Here is a 19,756-nt window from a genome sequence, read left to right as displayed (position 1 = left end):
GATTGTTTTTAAAAATGCCTCCAAGAAATGAAGCTCAAGTTTTAAAAATTAAAGTAATGAAGCATCATAGCGTCATTCCGAACAAGAACTTTGTTGACTTGTGCCACTGATTATAGCTCTAAGTAACATACTACTTAGAAATAATTGAACTTTCTTCGGCATTAGGACAACTACAGACTACCACAAGTAGCAAAGCAAACATCGTTGTCATCACCGTCACACAAAATAGACAAACTCTGTAGTGACAGCTATAAAATAGAAGGCTTTGGTTAAATGAACCATTTTTAGAATGAGAGCTTATAAAATGAAGTTTTGGAAAGTGTGTTTCAAGCCCAGTCGTGAGATGGAGCTCTAGGTTGCTTTCGGACTTCAGTGAATTTTGAACACTCCTCCGGGACTTTTACCGCAACTTCCAGGATCAAATATTAACAACACCCACAAGAGAATTCACAAGACATTTACCAATGGATCGTTACACCTTTTCCTCAAGAGTAATCCCTGGGTCTGAACCTTGGTTTTCACAATACATTACGCTACATTAAATAACAGCATCTCATCTGCTCACTTCACCCCAACAATTATTTAAAAGTACAATACACAAAAAAATAAACTTCAAATATCTCCTAAAGATATGTTTTTTTGGTTTTGGGTTTTTTTTTTTTTTTTAATCTAGCTTGGGCTCACAGTCCTACTTCTTCTATATGGACTTGAAAAGATCCTTGAATGTCAGCACATGTTACAATATTATTACTTACAAATATGGAAAGTTGGGTCAATTCAAAGACCCAAATGCAGACTTAACTATTTTTTTCACCAGCAGTGATTCCAGTTAAACGAATGTTGAGAAGCGGGACCACTGGTGGGACCGCGGGCCTTTTAGGGACCTTTATCTACGGCGCGGGTAGCCCCAGTCCCCGCTTGGTCCCTACACTTGGGACCGCAGGTCTGAGCCCAGATGGGTTAATGTCACTGCACGGTCTACGCAGTAGCAGGGGCTGGGGAAACGCCCGCCGCAAATTGAGAATGATTTGTTGGCCTCTAAACATTAATTCTCCAGTTTCCTCTTCCATGGGCAAGGGACCAGAGGTTTCTCTCCTGGCTGGTTCCCTCGCTGAAAGCTCCGGATAAACTCTAAGCAAACCTAAGGGTCTGGAAGGGGTCAAGGGTCCGCAGCTCCCCGCCCTCCCCCCCCGCCCCCCTTCAGCTCTTCCGCCGGCGTCAGGGCACGGTAGCAGGTGCCGGGTCCCGGGGGAACACGCCAGCCTCTGCACCCAGAACCCGACGGACCACACATCCGTGCGCCCCACCCCCGCCCCGAACCGCGGAGAAAGGGCTCGGACTGAACCCCAGCCCTCCCAGACCCACTCACTGCCTGCATCCCGAGGGTCCCGACCCTCCCAGCCCCACTCACCGACTGCATCCCGAGGCTCCCGGCCCAGAGCGCGCCTCCCTCCGGCGCCCTTTCAGCCTCGTGCAGTTCTGCGGCCCGAAACCCGGGCGAGCTGGGCTCCCCCACGGCGAGGGCCCGGGGAGCCTCGCGGCTTTTGAGCTCCAGTCCTCGCCGGGACGCTAACCAATTTACCGCACCTGAAATGTACCCCGCCCTTATATGAGACGCAAGATACCCTCGCGAGTGATTAGCAGTCGTGGTCGGGCCACCTGGGCGCGCACGCACACCTGGAAGCGGTTCCTCCGAGGCTGGGAATACCGTCGCGGAAACACTCTTCCTTTGCGGAGCTCCAAACTGACAGATACTCCCTCTGTGGAAGCCGCAGTTTTCTCTCTGCCTTCAACTGCTGCCTGAGCTGTTTTTGGTCTCTGGATACTGATAGAGACAAAAACTGGAGTTTCCCCAATAGGAAGCAGATTTGCACCTGAAATTGTGAGAATATTCCTGACTTCACAAAAGAAGGGCTGCCCCCCACCCCAATAACATGGTCTTCTCAGTCAAAACCAAAACCAAACAAAACGGGGGGAGGGGAAGCAAACAAATAATTTCATCCACTCGCCTTTCCTACCTACTTCATTTAACCCAGCTGGAGTGTGTGCTAATGACCAGGTTTTCGCCGTTAAGTAGCCTGTTTATGTGGACACGGTGGCAAAATAAATTGGACTGTGTTTTTTTTTTGTTTGTTTTTTGTGTTTTTTTAAGCAAACAAATATGGGGCACCTGGGTGACTCAGTGGGTTGAGCCTCTGCCTGCGCCTCAGGTCATGATCCCAGGGTCCTGGGATCAAGCCCCATTTCGGGCTCTCTGCTCAGCGGGGAGCCTGCTTCCTCCTGTCTCTCTGCCTGCCTCTCTGCCTACTTGTGATCTCTCATCAAATAAATAAATGAAATCTTTTTTTTTTTAAAACACCACTAATATCTAAACTTTCCTTGTGTAAAAATTTGTGTTATGATTACCAACTATGGGTATTTCATGTCAAGACATTTACAGAACATACCTGTTTGCATCAAATTAAGACCTAACCGAATGAGAATCTCTGCTAGTCAGCCCAGGTCAGCACACACACCTGACTTCTGTTCAAAATGGTACTAATTTCAAAGATCATGATGTCTGTTTCCTGCCCAATACCGTGTAAATATACTTACCTTAATTTCCTGATTTTCACCCAAGCCTTGCAAATGCAAAGGCTTCTGCCTTTGCTTTTTAATTAATGAGCTTTTACTGTATCAAAACAGTAATGAAGGAAGAGCCAGCTATGAATATAAAGTTGTTCTGAATCAAAGAAAATACTAGCACAGGAAAAAAAAAAAATGGAAGGATAGTAACAAACAGTAATCAAAATATAGTTCAAAATATAGTTTAAGTGCATTTGACTTTACAGAATAAAATAATATAATGAGAATACAATAAAATATAATAAAATTACAATTTGCTTAATAATAGGCAAAAACTTGATAATCAATTATTTACAGAATTTGGGGGGGAAACATATCCTTCCAAAATATAGGGTCGTTAATGCATTCAAACTTTCTGGAGAAATGTAAGACAACACTGTAGAAAACACAACTATTTTTTATTTTTATTTTAAAATTTTCACTTCAATTAGCTTTTTAATTTTTTTTAGGGAGGCTCCACACCCAACCTGTGGCTTGAACTCATGACCCTGAGATCTAGACCTGAGCTGAGACTGAATCAGATGCTCAACCAATGAAGCCACCCAGGCAGGCCCCCCGCCATGAGCTTATTTTACTAAAACATTTTACTGAGACATAATTTTAGAGCAATTTGGAACTAAGATTTTAATTCTTCTGAAACTAATAATGGGAGAGACTCAATGACATTTCTTTAGAGACTAGAATCCATTTAGAAAAAAAGGTGTATAATTAATTTATTTGGGTTTAACGTTAAAAATTGTTTTTATATTTTTTAAAAAATGTTTTATTTATTTGACAGACAGAGATGACAAGTAGGCAGAGAGGCAGACAGAGAGAGGGGAAGCAGGCTCCCCGCTGAGCAGAGAGCCCAATGCAGGGCTCCATCCCAGGACCCTGGGATCAACTCAAGCTGAAGGCAGAGGCTTTAACCCACTGAGCCACCCAGGCACCCCTATATTTAGATTTTTGAAGGTAAAGACTCAAAGACTCTCTAGGAACATTCCAAGATTATAGAGACAAGAAAATTCTAATAATTTTTACAATAAGACCCAAAATTAAAATTAACATCTATGCAGTCTCAGAGGTGATTTTTAATATTTTTGAAGTTATCTGAAAGCATTTTAGAGTATATATTATTTTAACCTATCACAATTAATGGCATATGTATTTGTCAAAGAAAGTTTTAACATTTGGAAGACAAACAGAATAAAAAAAAAAAAAAAACAATTGAAGGACAGGAGTCGCCAGACCTTCAGCACTCGGTTAATATGATGAAAATCTGCTAACAAAACTCCGGGGGTGAGAGAGGACACGCTCTTCGCTTCCTCCCCGATCCTGGCGACTACGGGAGAGTGATTTAATCGGAAACCCTGACCTACACAATCTTTCAAAAAAGGGAACTTGGGGGAGGAGAGGCTGGGGGGATGACCAAGTCCTTTTTTTCGCGTGGACTTTCGCCTCTGGTTGGGAGGAACATCCAGCTTGAAACTTAGAAAAAGAAGAAAATTCGTGAAACTGCCCAAATATGGCATTTTCTGTCACCGGAGTTCTCCGCTGCCCACGCTGGTAGCTCTGAAAAGCATCTCAGTATTGGACCGACTTTCCTAACAAACCTGACTGTGCCCTTGGCGGAGGAGGTGAGAGGACCGAGAGCGCGGACAATTCATTAGCGCAGGTTGCGGGTTTAAGGGGCACCTGCTTTTTCCGCCTTTGGCCAAAGGAAGAGACTGGTCTGGCAGGAGGCGCTGGCCGGGGCGCGCTCCCGGCCGGTCCCACGCAGCAGCGGTCCGCGCGCCCGGAGGGTGCTGGACCACTCCCAGGTCCAGCGCGCACCGGGCTTCGGGGTTTGGAGGGATATAGGTCCCACCCAGCATCCCCCTCTAACAGTGACTGGCCTTCAGGAGCCGCTTTTTTCTGGATACGGCTGGGAACAGAAGCGTGCCGCCTGCAGAGCAAAGGCACGAGAACAAATTCCGGGAAAACACTTCCCTCGCCTCTCAGAGTGGCTACAGAGAGATTTAAGTCATGTCAAACGATTTCTTTTATTGGACGCCTCTAGGTACCGCAAAAACCCTAATGAGTCGGTCCCGGGGGACCATGGCGTCCTGCGCCCCCTCACGTGGCTGGCTCCTCCAGGCTCCAGAAAACCTCCGCAGATGGAATGGGGGTATTTCCACAACACACCAATAAAGACGATCTTTAAAACGTTGTTTCCAGTGGATGGCTGCTGAGAAATCACGGAGTCCCAATCCCCTGTTTAAGCAGATAAGGAAACTGATGCCCAGAGAGAACTAAGACGGGGGGGGGCGGTGGAGGGGGGGAGAGAGAAAGAGAGAGAGAGAGAGCTGAATGTCCTGCTTATGAGCGCTGGGCCCGAAGAGCCCCCCCCCCCCCCCCGCTCCTCCGCTCCCCCTCCGGATACCCGTAGCTCATCTCACCCCTCCTTCTCCAGGTTCACTTTCAGGGACTGTAGTCTCACTGGGCCACTTCCCAGGTGCACCTAGACCCGGTAGCTCACGGGGACGTTTGGCATTCCTTTGGACGCCAGTCCACCAGCCCCCAGGAGAAAAGCACAGACTCCCCGACACTCACAACAGCTGTGACAAAGCCGGAGAGCAGAAGTCCAAAGCCAGTGGGCGCGGGCGCAGTTACCCAGACTTGGGCGCGCGACGGCCAGGGTCTTACAAACAGTGCCTAGGAATTGTATCGGCTGGAAAGCCTCTGTCGCAAAAACCTTCCATCGAAACACAACCCCAAACCCCAGAGGCGAGGAGAGGTTAGGGGGAAAAAAATTTCTTTTTCTACTTAAATGCGACATTTCACCTCCCCACCCCCATCCTCGCCCCCGGACATCTTGGTCAGTTTCCCGAGGGCTCCCGTCAACCTCCCCGTCCGTTCCTAGGTCTCTCTCCGGGCGGGGGTGACCCTCCTCGCCGGTGCGGGGAGGGTGGGAGCTGGCGAGGAGAGGGGAAAGGCGGAGCCTGGAGGGGGGTGTGTGTCTTTATAAACGTGCAGGCAGCTGGCCCGAGCCGACGCCGCGGTTTCCAGCGCCGTGGCTGAGAACAGAGCTCGTAACCCTCCTCCACCACTTCTGGATTTCTAAATAAATTCTCTCTCTCTGTCTCTCTGTGTGTCTTTGTCTCTCCATCTCCATCCAATAAGACGGAAAACATCACCTTGCCCATCCAGGTTTTTTTCTTCTGTCTTTCAGGATCATTGGCGGGGAGCGCAGGCAAGGTGCGTGCGGGCAGATGCTGGCGGAAGTGGGGCAGAAGGCGGACTGCGTGTGCCCCTACGGGATGAAGCTCAGTTGGGACATCAACGATCCGCAGATGCCTCAGGTGCGTGAAACCCGGTGCGTGCGCGCACGTGGCTCTGTCCATCCAAAAAAGGGCTGATGGCGTTCAAGTTCTTGCAGAAAGTGAGGAGAGATCTCCTCTCCAACTGCCACCTCCCTGAGAGTTCTTAGTTGTTAGACGCCACAAGACGCAGAGTTGGGATTAGTGATGTGTCTTCTCCTTGCCCTTGTCTGAAACACACCAATTGTCCGGGCAACTGTCAATTAGGCTTCAATTTCTCAGTCATCTGGTGAGAACAGGACACCTGTCACTTGCTTTCCTTTATCCAAGCTAGAAACCAGGTGATTCTCTCATCCATTCTTTGAAATCTATGAGAAGGGTACAGCGAATATAGACATCATTGCTTCTTAATCAGCAAAATTGTAAGACGACTATAAATCACCGTGGCCCGAATCTTAAATAGCGGGACTGAGGTGACTGAATGCAGACGCCAGTGGCTGCCCTGGATGACATGCTAACCAGACCACAGGCGACAAGGGAGCCTCTGGAATCTGGACTTTGACCCTAACTTCTGATCTTACTTCTCTAATGACAAGGAGATCACCTCCTTTTAGGGTGATTTTATTTTTGTTTTGTTTTAATGGAACAAAGTAGGGTAGAGCCGAGTCCAGGGAATGAGCTGGACAGTTAGGCTTGGTCATACTGGTTTAGGGCAGAAACTGAGGAGTGACTTTGAAGTCCTGAGTGTAGGTAGAAGGTGAGAGAAGTGGCTTCCCACACATTTGCAAAGGTGAGCTTCCAGCAATGTTTGGAACTGGGAAAGAGACTACCACATGCCATACATATTAATCAGAAAATAGCAAGTCATTAGCAAGGTCATGTACCCTCTCAAAGAGATCAGCAATTTTTTTTTAATGTACATATGTTTAGTAATCTGTTCTATTTGTTTTAAAGTCTGCTACTTCCATCATCCATTTGTGGGAAGGTAGACCATAGCACAGCAAGAACATCTCATCCGCACTGACTTCCCTCCAGAAAATCTTCATAATAGTCTAATCTTGCATTTTAGGAAAGAGCCACTTACAAATAATGGAAAGATGGCTCCTCTTTTGTGCGTTTTTCTAGACTTTCTGAGCAAATGTAAATTACTTTTCCTTCATGAAACTTCATAAGAGGTCCTTAAGCAGAGAATGTGTGTAATATCTCAAAAGTGCAGGTGCACTGGGAAATAGAAGTGGAGAAACAGGATCCTAGCCTCGCTCCGGCTGACTGAAGGAGAAAGAGCTAAACTGGTTGTATGACCTTGAGATAGTTCCCGAATATGCCTTCGTTTCAGGCTAAGATGACCTGTCATCTAGTGGTGGAACTAGATAACAATCTCAAGCTATCAGCCAGATTTTCTGTCATGTTCAGGGTGTGCATTTTTGTCTGCATGTGCCGACACTTTAGAACAAAAACAACCCAATCCTTGAGTCCTCCATTTTTTGTTTTGACTTAAAAATATGGTCTCAGTGGCTTCATTTTCAGTGTCGCTGCCTTAGTAGCTGTTATGAGACATGAGGGATGGGGGATTCTCTACCCTTACAGGGGGACACTGATGAAATAGTCTCTTCTGGGAAATTATCTATTTTACCAAGATCCTTGGATTGAAATGCTCACTTTATAAACAGTTAGCATTTAGTCTACACTTAGAGTTAATAGCACATCATTAAATATTTCATTTGTGACTTTCCTTAAGTCAATGTATTAATTGATGGCAATTACAGTATTTCTGAGAAAAGGTAAATGATGCCTCTTGGTAATAACAATGATTTCAACCATATCCCTGTGGTTTGGGAAATAAAATTACCCATTTACCTATTTTTGTTAGAATGCATAATACTAATGAGGTATTCAAGTCTGAATTGTCCAAATGAGAATAATTTGGCTTTGCCAATGTTTGATTGAATGCCCTTGGGGTGGTGGGAGAGAGAGAGGTTGCAAACAGCTTGTGAAGTAGTGATAATACTCTTCTGAGCCTTTATCGTATCAGGAAAGCCAGTGGCACCTGGCTGTCACAGATCTGTCTGAATCCCAGTTATGCCACTCTAGAAAGTTCTGTCTCTAACTTCCACTTCCTCATCTATGAAATAAGAGTATGCCCATCATGAAAGGTTGTCCTGGGGATCATAGACACTCCATAATGTGGCTTTGTGGGCCATACTGTCTCAGCGCCTTTAAAAGCCCAATTCTGTCATAGATGGAAAACAGCCCTAGCCAATATGCAGACAGATGTGCACGCCCATTTCCCAATACAACTGTGTTTATGGGTCTTGAAATTTGAATTTTAGATTAATTTCCATGTGTCATGAAATCAAATTCTTCGGATTTCCCCCCAAGCATTAAAAATTATAAAAGTTATTCTTAGCTTGTGGATCGTACTAAGACAGGCTGGATTGGGCCCTGGATTCCTAGGGCTGACCCCTGAGCTAGAGAGTACTGGCTAAATATTAAGTGTTTCATAAAGGGCAATTTTATATTAAACTTCTATACAAAAGAGACATTGCGGTATAGATAACACATATCATGGGCAAGACCACCAATGATGGATGCTGAAGCAGTGCTGTGCGTTTTAGATAAAACTTACTATTTCAGCCATCGGCTCTTTGTTGAGAAGAGCAAAAATCCACATTGCTCTCAGATGAGGTCCAGGACGTCGCCGGTTCCATCCCATGCTTTGGGTTGACCTTGATGGCTAAGTCCTTCATCGAGGTGCTCCTATAACCTGGGAGAGCTAATTTGGGAGGAGCAGGGAAAGCTGTGTTTATCTCTGTCATGTTGCTCTGGGTATCACTGCTGATGCAACCAACAGGTTTGAGGTAGAGGCAAGAGATTTAGAAGGAAAAGCACTGGACCAAAACGGAGATATTTACAGACTGAATCGCATTTCAGCGATAGGGCATTATAATCACTTTTTAGCCTGGCGCTTTGATACTTCATTTGAAAACATTTTCACTTCCAAATTAACATTGAAATGTATCCAGAAGTGGTCTCCCATGATGGTAAGAACAGGCCCAGGAGTCAAACTGGTAGGACTCAAATCCTAGAACCAGGTCTTACCAGCTCTGTACCTTGGACAAGTCGGTTAACCTCTCTGACCTCTGTGTTCTGTCGGATTAACTTACCCATTATAGTAGTTCCTATTGTCTGTGTGAGTTATGGAGGCTAGAGGAGCTAGTGCACAGACAGCATTTAGAAGATAAGAACGTTATAAACATCCGTGACTAGCCAGTGGTCAGAACCGCAGGCACAGACAGGACGGGTGGCACTTTGAGATGGCACAGTTGTGGGTTTTAGGACACTGCTGTAATTAAAAAGAATCAGTTTTTATTCTAATGTGCTTGGGAAAAAATGAAAAGCACAAGGTGTCCGGCTTGGCCTTCACCTGCTCGCGCCATCCTTCCAGGAGCCGGCGCACTTCGACCGCTTCTGCGAGTGGCCCGACGGCTACGTGCGCTTCATCTACCGCAGCGACGAGAAGAAGGCGCAGCGCCACCTGAGCGGCTGGGCCATGCGCAACACCAACAACCACAACGGCCACATCCTCAAGAAGTCGTGCCTGGGCGTGGTGGTGTGCGCTCGGGCCTGCGCCCTGCCCGACGGCTCCCGCCTGCAGCTGCGACCCGCCATCTGCGACAAGGCGCGCCTGAAGCAGCAGAGTGAGGCGGGGACCCCGTGGGGTGGCCTAGTGGCCCCGAGTTCCCGGTTCCCAAGGAATGTTCCCTTTCCTCCTTCACAAGCACCTGGGGTCCGAGTTATTAATATTTCTCTCCCGCTGGCTTGGCAGAGAAGGCGTGTCCCAACTGTCACTCTGCCTTGGAGTTGATTCCCTGTCGAGGGCACAGCGGATACCCGGTAACCAACTTCTGGCGGCTTGATGGCAACGCGATATTTTTCCAAGTAGGTGGGGGGACATCACAGTCTGTGGTGGGTATTTTCATCATACCACGGGGACCAGACCACCTGCCGTGTGCCTTAGGAAGCCCGGACTAACCCAAATAGAGTTTCGTGGTCTGACATCCGGGCTGGGGCTCCTGGAGCCTTACCCAGATCTGAGGAATGAACTCTGCCTCTGTGTGTTCTGTAAGGGCAGCAGATAGTGGGCCAAATTTTAGTGAATATGGGGAAAAGATTGTTAGGTGATCTTTTAGGATTTCTATTATCTGTGCTGTTTTATGAGTTCAGTAATCTTTTCTCTGTCATTTTGGAAAAACAAAAAACAACCTGAGATCTTGGGAGAGACAATCAGTTTTTGACAAAGGTCTCCAGCTTCCTTCAGCAGAATAGGTTTATAAATAAAGTTTATAAATAAGTTTATAAATAAATATATAAACAAGATTTATTTCCTTACTAACGCAGGCCAAGGGAGTGCATGATCACCCAAGACCAGAAAGCAAATCAGAGACGGAAGCTAGAAGAAGTGCCATCAAGAGACAAATGGCCTCTTTTTACCAATCCCAGAGAAAGAGAATTCGAGAACCAGAGGTAATGGGGAGCTATCATGACACTGTGGTCTTTGTTCATTTTCATCACAAAATACATTGCTAATTATGTAACATACGAATGTCATAAATCAATTAGGTTTTATTTTATGTGAAAATTATATCTCCCACAAAATGTCACTGAAGCCACATTTTGGATAGAGTTCCTAATTTCTTCTTCTTAAAAAAAAAAGGCAAACTATCTCTGTAATCAGTGAGATGGTGAGGATGTGTGCCAACGGCCTGATACAAGGACAGGTGCTGGGTTTTAATAAAGACAGAAACTTGTGCATACCAACAGTGCACTAACAGTGCCTTCTTGAGACCATCCTTCACGTTATTTACACAGAACAAATAAAACCTCTTGGGGCAACTTGCTCTGGTTTCAGCCAAAGCACGCCAAGCTGGCTGTGATAGTCCAGGGATAAGAGAAACTGGTGTTCGAGTGTTTTCTATGTGCCAGGCACGTGAGGGCTACGAGCTTCACATATGAAACGGTCACAAAAGCTACAGAGAAGGTGGTTGTTACTGAAAGTTTTACAATTAGGAATCTGAGGTTCAGAGAGGTTAAGTAACTTGTTCCATTACTGAGGGATAGAGTCAGGATTTGAACCCAGATCTGGGTCAGGCTCCTGTGACTCCGTTATTATGATCACAGGATGAGAAACACAGAGCCCTCTGCCACTCAGACCCACCCTGCCTGGCAGCCATGAACTCTCTTCGTTCTGCAGTATGGAATTCATACCTGAGCAAGCTCTAGTTCAACCCTTGGGTCCTATGCCCAAATCACATACCTGAGCAGTTGCAGGGCTCACAAGACACAACTGGCCCATTGGAAATTTGTTTTTATTTTGTTGGTTGGCTACTGTTACAGATGAGGACACCCATGTAATTTACATTTTAATTTACAAATAAAAATTTATATATATATGTGTGTGTATATATATATGTGTGTGTGTGTGTGTGTGTGTGTATATATATATATATATATATATATATATATATATATATATTTTTTTTTTTTTTTTTTTTTTTTTTAAGGCTGCCCTGGCTACTGAGGCTGGGAAGTCCAAGCTTTCCGGGTAGATGGGCAGGGGGATGTTTTCAGAAACATAGTTACACCCTGAAAGGCTCTTTCCTTCCTGTATGCTGTCTCAGTATCTCAGAGCAGGGGTCTGCTCTGAGATATATATATATATATATTTTTTAATATATATATTTTTTTAAGGCTGCAGAGAATCAAGACAACAGTGGACATTTCAACAACATGCCTCCCTTGGAGAATCCAGAAGAGTTTGATGTAATTGCTGACACTGGCACTGGCTTCCCTATTCCAGGACAGCCTTGCTTTTCCTTCCCCAGCTCCGAGGCTTACAAAGCTACCTGTGACCTAGCCACCTTCCAAGGAGACGTAATGCCACCCTTTCAGAAATATCCAAATCCAAGAATTTTTTTGCCTGGGCCACCTTGCAGCTATGGATTGGCAGGTCCTAGTTACAAAAATTCAAGCCCACATCCCGCCCATTATCCAAATTCCAGCAGCATCTCTAATGACACAGACTGGGTTCGTCTGAACGCACTGCAATATAACGTCAATTCCTACAGCAGCTTTGAGAGAAGCTTTGATTTCACCAGTAAACAACATGGCTGGAAAGCAGCTCTTGGAGCACCTGGCCTCGGGGAGAGGCCCGACCATGGACAGCTCCAGGCTGTGGCCACTCACCCATATTATAACTCAGAGCTTCCCTGCAGGTACCTCTCCACTCCCCCGGCAGGTGCTCCAGCCCTACAGACCGTGATCACCACCACCACCAAAGTGTCCTACCAGGCCTACCAGCCCCCTGCTCTGAGATACTGCGACAGCATACAGGAAGGGAAGAGCCTTTCAGGGTGTAACTATGCTTCTGAAAACATCCCCCTGCCCATCTACTCGGAAAGCTTGGACTTCCCAGCCTCAGTAGCCAGGGCAGCCTCGCCAGCAGGGTCACTTCCTTTGAAAATTCCAGGCGATTGCAGAGCCATCAGACCCACTCTGGCCTTTCCCCAAGAGTCCACTCCCTCCAGGACAGATGGAGTGGAGACTTGGGATGTGTATCCATCGAGGTTGGGATCTGCGATCAGTTATTCAGATGGGGCTAGTCCATTCTTTAGCTATGACAACGAGGACTTTTGAACAATAGTCTTGGACACAGTGTAATAGTGGTGTCCATGCGTGTAGTGAAATGTGGACTAGAAGCCATCTCTTGTTTGAGCTGCGAAGTTGATCTAGCAGACATATGTAATAAGAACAATGCTGGTCAGCTGAGAAAATTGTGGGTTGGAAATCTTTAGATAGTATAGGGAAATTCTGCACAGCATTTTAAAACCTACCCCTACAGGGGTACCTGGGTGCCTGAGTCAATTAAACCTCCAACATGATTTTGGCTCAGGTCAGGATCTTGGGGTTGTGAGATCAAGCCCCATGTCAGCCTCTATACCCGGCGCACAGTCTGCTTCATATTCTCTCTTTCTCCCTCTCAAATGAATAAATAAATAAATATTCAAGGGAAAAAAAAAACCCTACTGCACTAAACTTGGGATCAGGTCTGAAATGTGACTCTCCCAAACGAACAAATAAGCAAGTTGGGTAGCATGATGATTAATAAGCTAAATTCACTGGAGTAGAAGCCACGAGTGCTGGTTCTCATTCTAAACCCTTTCTCATTTGACCATAGGGAATTTTACAAATCCTTATCTGGCCCTTAGAGGTTGTCAAAATAGTTTCAGGAAGAAATCTCTACAATCTTATCTCCCAAGTGATTTCTCAGAATTTTTATTTAGCATTAACAATCCATTACAAGAGCTTCAGGAAATAAATTTGATCATTTTATCTCCAAGCATATAACTACAGCCTTTTAAAAAATCTACAATAGAATGATAACATGCAATTGTTTTTAAGAGAATTTTGTTTTCCAGTATCAGCTAAATACCTTTTCTTAACATCAATGAATGTTTTCATAACAGAAACAGCCTAACGATGATATGTATTTAATGGATTATTATTGTGTTAAAATGTGGTTTTTTTCTGATTAAGTTTCAGTATTAGAATTGAGATCTTTTATTCAAATACAGGTTTACTGTTCCTTTGTTACTCCTTATAAATGTTATTGATAATATTTGATCGAATGTAATAAAGATGTTTTAAGGTAGCATTGCTGATGCTTGAGTTATTTCAAAAAAGAAATAGGGGCACCTGGGTGGCTCAGTGGGTTAAGCCTCTGCCTTTGGCTTAGGTCAGGATCCCAGGGTGCTGGAATCAAGCCCCACATCGGGCTCTCTGCTCAGCAGGGAGCCTACTTCCTGCCCCACCACCTGCCTCTCTGCCTACTCGTGATCTGTCTGTCAAATAAGTACATAAAATCTTTTAAAAAATAAGAAAAATTTTGTTCATATTATGACCTGGGAAACTGTTGCTTTAATATACAAAAACATATAGATTCACTTAACAATATTATAGTTTATTTCATTTTATTTTTTGTACCTTTTGACCCCCTTCACCCATTCACCCATTCTGTTCACTCTCCTCCCTCACCTCTGGCAACCACCGATCTGTTCTCCTATGAACACCCATCTTTTGTTATTTTAGATTCCACATGTAAGTAAGATCATACGGTATTTGTCTTTCCCTGATGACTTATTTAGCATAATGCCCCCAAGATCCACCCACGGTGTCACAAATAGCAAGACTTCATTCCTTCTTATGGTTGAATAATATTCCATTGTATCTATATGCCGTGTTTACTTTATCCATTCATCCATAGGGAGACAAATATTTGGGTCATTTCTGGGACTTGGCTATTGTAAATGATGCTACAATGAACATGGGGGTGCATATAGCTTTTCAAAGTAGTGTTTTCATTTTCTCAGGATGGATACCCAGCACAGGAATTGCTGAATCACATGTAGTTCTATTTTTTAAAAAATATTTTATTTATTTATTTGACACAGAGAGAGAGATCACAAGTAGGCAGAGCAGCAGGCAGAAAGAGAAGGGGAAGCAGGCTCCCTGCTGAGCAGAGAGCCCGATGCGGGGCTCGATCCCAGGACTCTGAGACCATGACCTGAGCCGAAGGCAGCAGCTTAACCCACTGAGCCACCCAGGCGTCCCTACATGTAGTTCTATTTTAAAATTTTTGAGGAACCTCCATGCTGTTTTCCACAATAACTGTACCAGTTTACATTCCTCCCAATGGTGCACAAGGGCTCCCTTTTCTCCACACCCTTGCCAGCACGTGTTATTTTTTGTCTTCTTGGTAATAGCCATTCTGAAGGTGTGAGCTGATAGCTCACTGTGGTTTTGGTTTATATTTCCCTGATGATTGGTGGGTGATGTTGAGCATCTTTTAATGTACCTATTGGTCATTTATGTGTCTTCTTTAGAAATGTCCATTCAGATCCTCTGCCCATGTTTTTAATTGGATTGTTTTTTCGCTATTGACTTGTATGAGTTTTTTATGTGTTTTGGATATTAACCACTTTTTAGATATAGGACTTGTAAATGTTCTCTCCCACTCAGTAAGTTCCCTTTTCCTTGTGTTGATGATCATTCCTGCTGTGCCAAAACCTTTTAGTTTGATGTCATTTTATTTATTTTTGTTTTTGGTGTCAAATCCAAAAAATCATCACCAAGACCAAGGTCAAGGAGTTTGTTGCCTCTGTTTTTTTCCTAGGAATTTTGTAGTTTCAGACCTTACATTTAAGTTCCAAATCTCCTTGAGTTAATTTTTGTGTATGGTATAAGACAGTGGTCTGGTTTCATTCTTTTGCAACTAGCTGTCCCAGTATGATTTATTGAAGAGATTGTTCTTTCCCCATTGTATATTCTTGGCTGATTTGTTATAAGTTAGTTGCCCATATATGTATGGATTTACTTCTGGGCTCTCTGTTCCATTCCATTGGTTTATGTGTCTGTTTTTAATGCCACTACCATCACTACCATACTGTTTGTTTCTTACAGCTTTGAAATACAATTTGAAATCAGAGAGCACAATGCCTTTGGCTTTGTTCTTCTTTTTCTTTTCTTTTCTTTTTCTTTCTTTCTTTTTTTTTTTTTTTAGATTTTATTTATTTATTTGACAGAGAGAGACACAATAAGAGGGAACACAAGCAGGGAGAGTGGGGGAGGGAGAAGCAGGCTTCCAGATGAGCAGGGAGCCCGATGCGGGGCTTCATTCCAGGACTCTGGGATCATGACCTGAGCCGAACGCAGATGCTTAGCTTAACTACTGAGCCACCCAGGTGCCCCTGTTCCTCTTTTTCAAGATTGCTTTGGCTTTTGTGGTCTCTTGTGGTTCCACACAAATTTTAGAGGTTTTTTTTTTTCTATTTCTGCGGAAAATCCCATTGGAATCTTGGTAGGAATTTTGGACTGAATCTGTAGATTGCATTGAGTAATATGTATATTTTAGCAATAAGAATTCTTCTGATTCATGAGCTCGGTATTTCCACTTATTTGTGACTTCTCTGATTTGTTTCATTAATGTCTTACAGTTTTCAGTGTGCAGGTCAAGCCTTTCGCTTTCTCAGTTAAATTTATTTCTAGGTATTTCAGTGGCTTATTTTAGAAGAATTATTTGTTATACTAATAAGAAGAAGCCTATTAAAAAAATTCAGAGTCTGGGACGCCTGGGTGGCTCAGTTGGTTAAGCAGCTGCCTTCGGCTCAGGTCATGATCCTGGCGTCCTGGGATCGAGTCCCACATTGGGCTCCTTGCTCCGCAGGGAGCCTGCTTCTCCCTCTGACTCTGCCTGCCACTCTGCCTGTGCTTGCTCTCGCTCTCTCTCTCTGACAAATAAATAAATAAAATCTTTAAAAAAAAATTCAGAGTCCATCACATACACACTCACATTTTTGCACAGCTCCTGGTACTTAATAAAATCACTTGGTTTTCAAATTACTACAAAGTACATAAATTTCTTTTGAGAATGGAATGGAATGAAATGGAATTTCCATAGAATACTCAACCTGCATAACTAAATGACATCAAGTCAGATGCCATTTTAAATTATTGAGTGTTATATACTTTTTACCAGGTTCATTAAAGCCCTAATACCCGGATGTAATAAATACATTGAGTCCTGGTCTCCAGATTAAATAAATATGTATACACTCCCAAGATTCCTTAGCCAACTCTTTCTCTGAGGAAAGGCTGCCCAGCACATTCACGGACTACTTTTTTCTTTCAACTTCTGTTGCCTGAACACACAGCTTGTAGTAATGTCTAACACTTATATGACACTGGCAGGGGCCAGAAACTGTTCTAAGTTTTGGACATACGCCAATGTTTTTAACCCTCCCAGCCATTCTCTGAACTATCTGAGAGACGTGCAGTGACTTACACAGAGCTGAGATCAGAAGTCAGGTCACATCCAGAATCTAGATGTCTAGAATATGATGTTAGCTTTGACTGGAGTCATTTATCACTGAAATTCCATTTGCACTTAGCACACATGTCCTTGGCACCAAGCAGGGAGTTCTAAGTATATATGTCCCTATGTGAGACCTGTGGCATCCACATAGGACAGGCAGAAAAGAGCAGAGCAGGAAGGGGAGTGAATACACTCGGGGTGGAGGCCCTGAGGCAGACATTTCCCAAAGTATGGTACAAAGGGTGTCCTGGTTACAGGGTGATTCTAAATAATCTGTATATATTTTACGTGAATATCTGTAGATATTTTACGTGAATCGTTACAGATTTATGTTAATGTGTAATAAAGAAAGATATAAGTAACACATCAAACCGATGATTTCAAAATATTCTTGCCTAGACAAAGCAAGAGAGTAAGGGGATGTTTGTTTGTTGGAAGGCAAGGCAACTTACAAAGAGATATTACGCAACCAATAGTGCACAGGTTGCAAGGAAATTCCAAAGAGCGATTAAAATGGATCAAAATGGGTGAGCACTAACTGACTAGTGAGACACATTTTCCCGGAGCCAGGGGACAGTGGGTGGCTCAGGTAGAAAGAGTCAATGGTGATGACAATGAGCTTGTAGAAAGTGGGAGCCAATGAGGGAAACAAACACATACGGGACTTTTGGCATCTGCAAGTTTAACCACAGCGCTGAAGAGTCTAGACAGTGGGCAGTACGCAGGAGCCACGATGTGTGAGTCCATCCCAGGAGAGGCGGGTGAAGAGACATACCTCAAGTGTTGGCCAGGGGCACCACAGCAATGCCATCCTCCAAGGAACCAGGATACAGAGCAGGGTGGCTGTGTAGCACAGGTCAGTTCTTGTGAACCGGGCCAGCTGAGGAAGGCACCGGACATGTAGACTCTGGATCGTATTTACTGCTTAGAAAATCAATTGGTTAGGGAGTACCAAGTTTTGTGGGGAATGCATGGAAGTAGAAAACCTACAAAGGCCTAGCCACCATATTGGCCGCCATATTGTGATTAATATGAAATACTGATTATGAATGCTAGTTATTAATAGCTCTCTGCTTGCAAGTTTATTAGTAGCTTTCAAATATGGGGATTGTAAGTTAGAGCAGCCAGAGTTTCTGACACACTTTGCTCTGCTCAGCTGATGAACTGGGAGGGGCCCAAGCCTAGAGCGAGACCCATGACAACACCAGCTGTAGCACAGGGGGAGAAAAAGCAAAAGAGGTGAGGCCAGGCTTGTAGCTGACACCTTTGGTTCAGGCAGAGGACCACAGTTAGACTTAACCAGTGCCAAGAGACACTCAACAGAAACACGAATGATTCACTTGCTAATCATTCATCCTTCTAGTGCACCGTCTAGAAGTGGACTTACCTGGAGAAATCCTAAGAGTATTGAATCCAACCTCTGACAGATTCAATGAAACATTTGTCAGAAAAGCAAATGGGCTTTTTTTCATGATTAAACATCTTATAAAACACTATTAACTTACCTGTGAGATGCTACATTAAGAACAGCATGGCAAACAGAACTCACAACTGACAAAATGAGTTGAAAGACAGTTTCTCACCACACCCATCCTTCTTTGGTCTACAACTTCCCTCTGTGATAGGCAACCATGGCTGTACATTAGAATCTCCTGGGTGGCTGCAACAGTCCTAGCAGGCAGGATGCACCTCAGGCCAATTAAAGCAGAATCTATAGGGATGAGACCCAATCGGCATATTTTAAAGTTTCCCAGATAATTCCAAAGTGCAACCAGTGTCTATGGTTTGCCAGAATAGTACTGGAAACCTCATTAGTGTAGGTAGTTCTAGGAAGCTGAAAGCAATATGTTGTGTGGAAACTTTAAAGAAAGACACTATTCTCAGTGTGATTAATCTTTATTATCTTCAACTTTTCCCTGGATGCCATTGTCATGCTCATTTAATGAAGAAGGGAAGAAGGGAAGATGCTGGCAGGAACCAAGTCATCCACTTGTTGCTATTTAAAATACAAATTAAAAATTGAATTTTATTTATTTTTGTAAAGATTTTATTTTATTTATTTGACACAGAGAGAGGGCTAGTGAGAGAGAGAGAGCACAAGCAGGGGGAGTGGCAAGCAGGTGGGCAGAGGGAGAGGGAGAAGCAGACTCCCCGCTGAGCAAGGAGCCCAACAATATCCCAGTCCAACAATGATCCCAGCCCATCAATGATCCCAGGACCCCAGGATCCAAGCCAAAGGCAGGTGCTGAACCGACTGAGCCACCCAGGTACCCCTAAAAATTGAATTTTAAAAACAATAAAATAAGATATAATACTCTGCCTACAAGTCGAAGCATGAGCTCATTCATTCATTCATTCATTCAACAAATATTTATCAAGTTCTACGATGTATCAGTGATGTGCTACTATTAGATAAATGTGGTAGTTACACAGAAGCCTCTGTCCTCTGGGAGCTCATAGGCTGGTGTGCTACATAAACATTAAAGAGACAAGCACACAATGTAAAGGAGAAACCAGTTTCTATGCAGATGTGGAGAATAAAGAAATAGAAGAGAACTCACTGGGATATGTGGTTAGGGGAGACTTCCCTGAAGTACTGAGTTAAGAACCAAAGAGTAAGAAATCTGTCCAGGTCAATAGCTTGGGAAGAGACTGCAGATGATAAACAGCAAGTGCAAAGGTCCTGGGGCAGCAGAGCACACGTCCCAGAAGGTTTAGTGCAAATGGACAAGAGGAAACACAATATAAAATGGGTTGGAAGGGAGAAAAGGGTCCAGATTCTTGAAGTCCAAAACAAGAAATTGACATTTTATTGCAAAAGCAATGGCAAAACATGCAAGAATCATAAGTACAAAAGCGACATGATCTAACTCATGTTTTGAGAGGATGATATTGAAACTATATAGATAATGGGCTGAAAGGGGGT

At 44.1% G+C, this 19,756-nt stretch overlaps 2 protein-coding genes across 2 annotated transcripts in view; one reads left to right on the top strand and one right to left on the bottom strand.

Moving 5' to 3' along the window:
- Positions 1 to 2,457, bottom strand: part of SYCP2L (synaptonemal complex protein 2 like) — a 104,424-nt gene extending 101,967 nt beyond the window's left edge. Inside the window, exons 1-2 of the mRNA XM_032341378.1 lie at positions 2,448 to 2,457; positions 1,412 to 1,587 (exon numbers count right to left, since the gene is read on the bottom strand). Coding sequence (XP_032197269.1) covers positions 1,412 to 1,587; positions 2,448 to 2,457 — 186 coding nt within the window. The remainder of the gene's footprint in view (positions 1 to 1,411; positions 1,588 to 2,447) is intronic.
- A 19-nt stretch (positions 2,458 to 2,476) lies between these two features.
- GCM2 (glial cells missing transcription factor 2) lies at positions 2,477 to 12,596 on the top strand. The gene is made up of 7 exons (XM_032341377.1): positions 2,477 to 2,502; positions 4,325 to 4,771; positions 5,816 to 5,945; positions 9,349 to 9,601; positions 9,730 to 9,842; positions 10,302 to 10,427; positions 11,652 to 12,596. Exons 1-7 carry the CDS (start codon positions 2,477 to 2,479, stop codon positions 12,594 to 12,596), a joined length of 2,040 nt encoding a protein of 679 aa, XP_032197268.1.
- The last annotated feature ends 7,160 nt before the right edge of the window (positions 12,597 to 19,756 follow it).

Source organism: Mustela erminea, chromosome 4 (genome assembly GCF_009829155.1).
Source record: "Mustela erminea isolate mMusErm1 chromosome 4, mMusErm1.Pri, whole genome shotgun sequence".
In the NCBI taxonomy this organism is placed as follows: domain Eukaryota; kingdom Metazoa; phylum Chordata; class Mammalia; order Carnivora; family Mustelidae; genus Mustela; species Mustela erminea.
Note: the sequence above shows the minus strand (reverse complement) of the source record. Positions and strands in the feature narration are given on the sequence as shown.

Bases quoted from the DNA above. Each gene is read 5' to 3' on its own strand.
- GCM2 (XM_032341377.1), top strand. From the start codon at position 2,477: ATGAGAATCTCTGCTAGTCAGCCCAG. The intron at 5,946-9,348 runs GTGCGTGAAACC...CCATCCTTCCAG, and splicing joins ACGATCCGCAGATGCCTCAG to GAGCCGGCGCACTTCGACCG. The intron at 9,602-9,729 runs GTGAGGCGGGGA...CTGGCTTGGCAG, and splicing joins GGCGCGCCTGAAGCAGCAGA to AGAAGGCGTGTCCCAACTGT.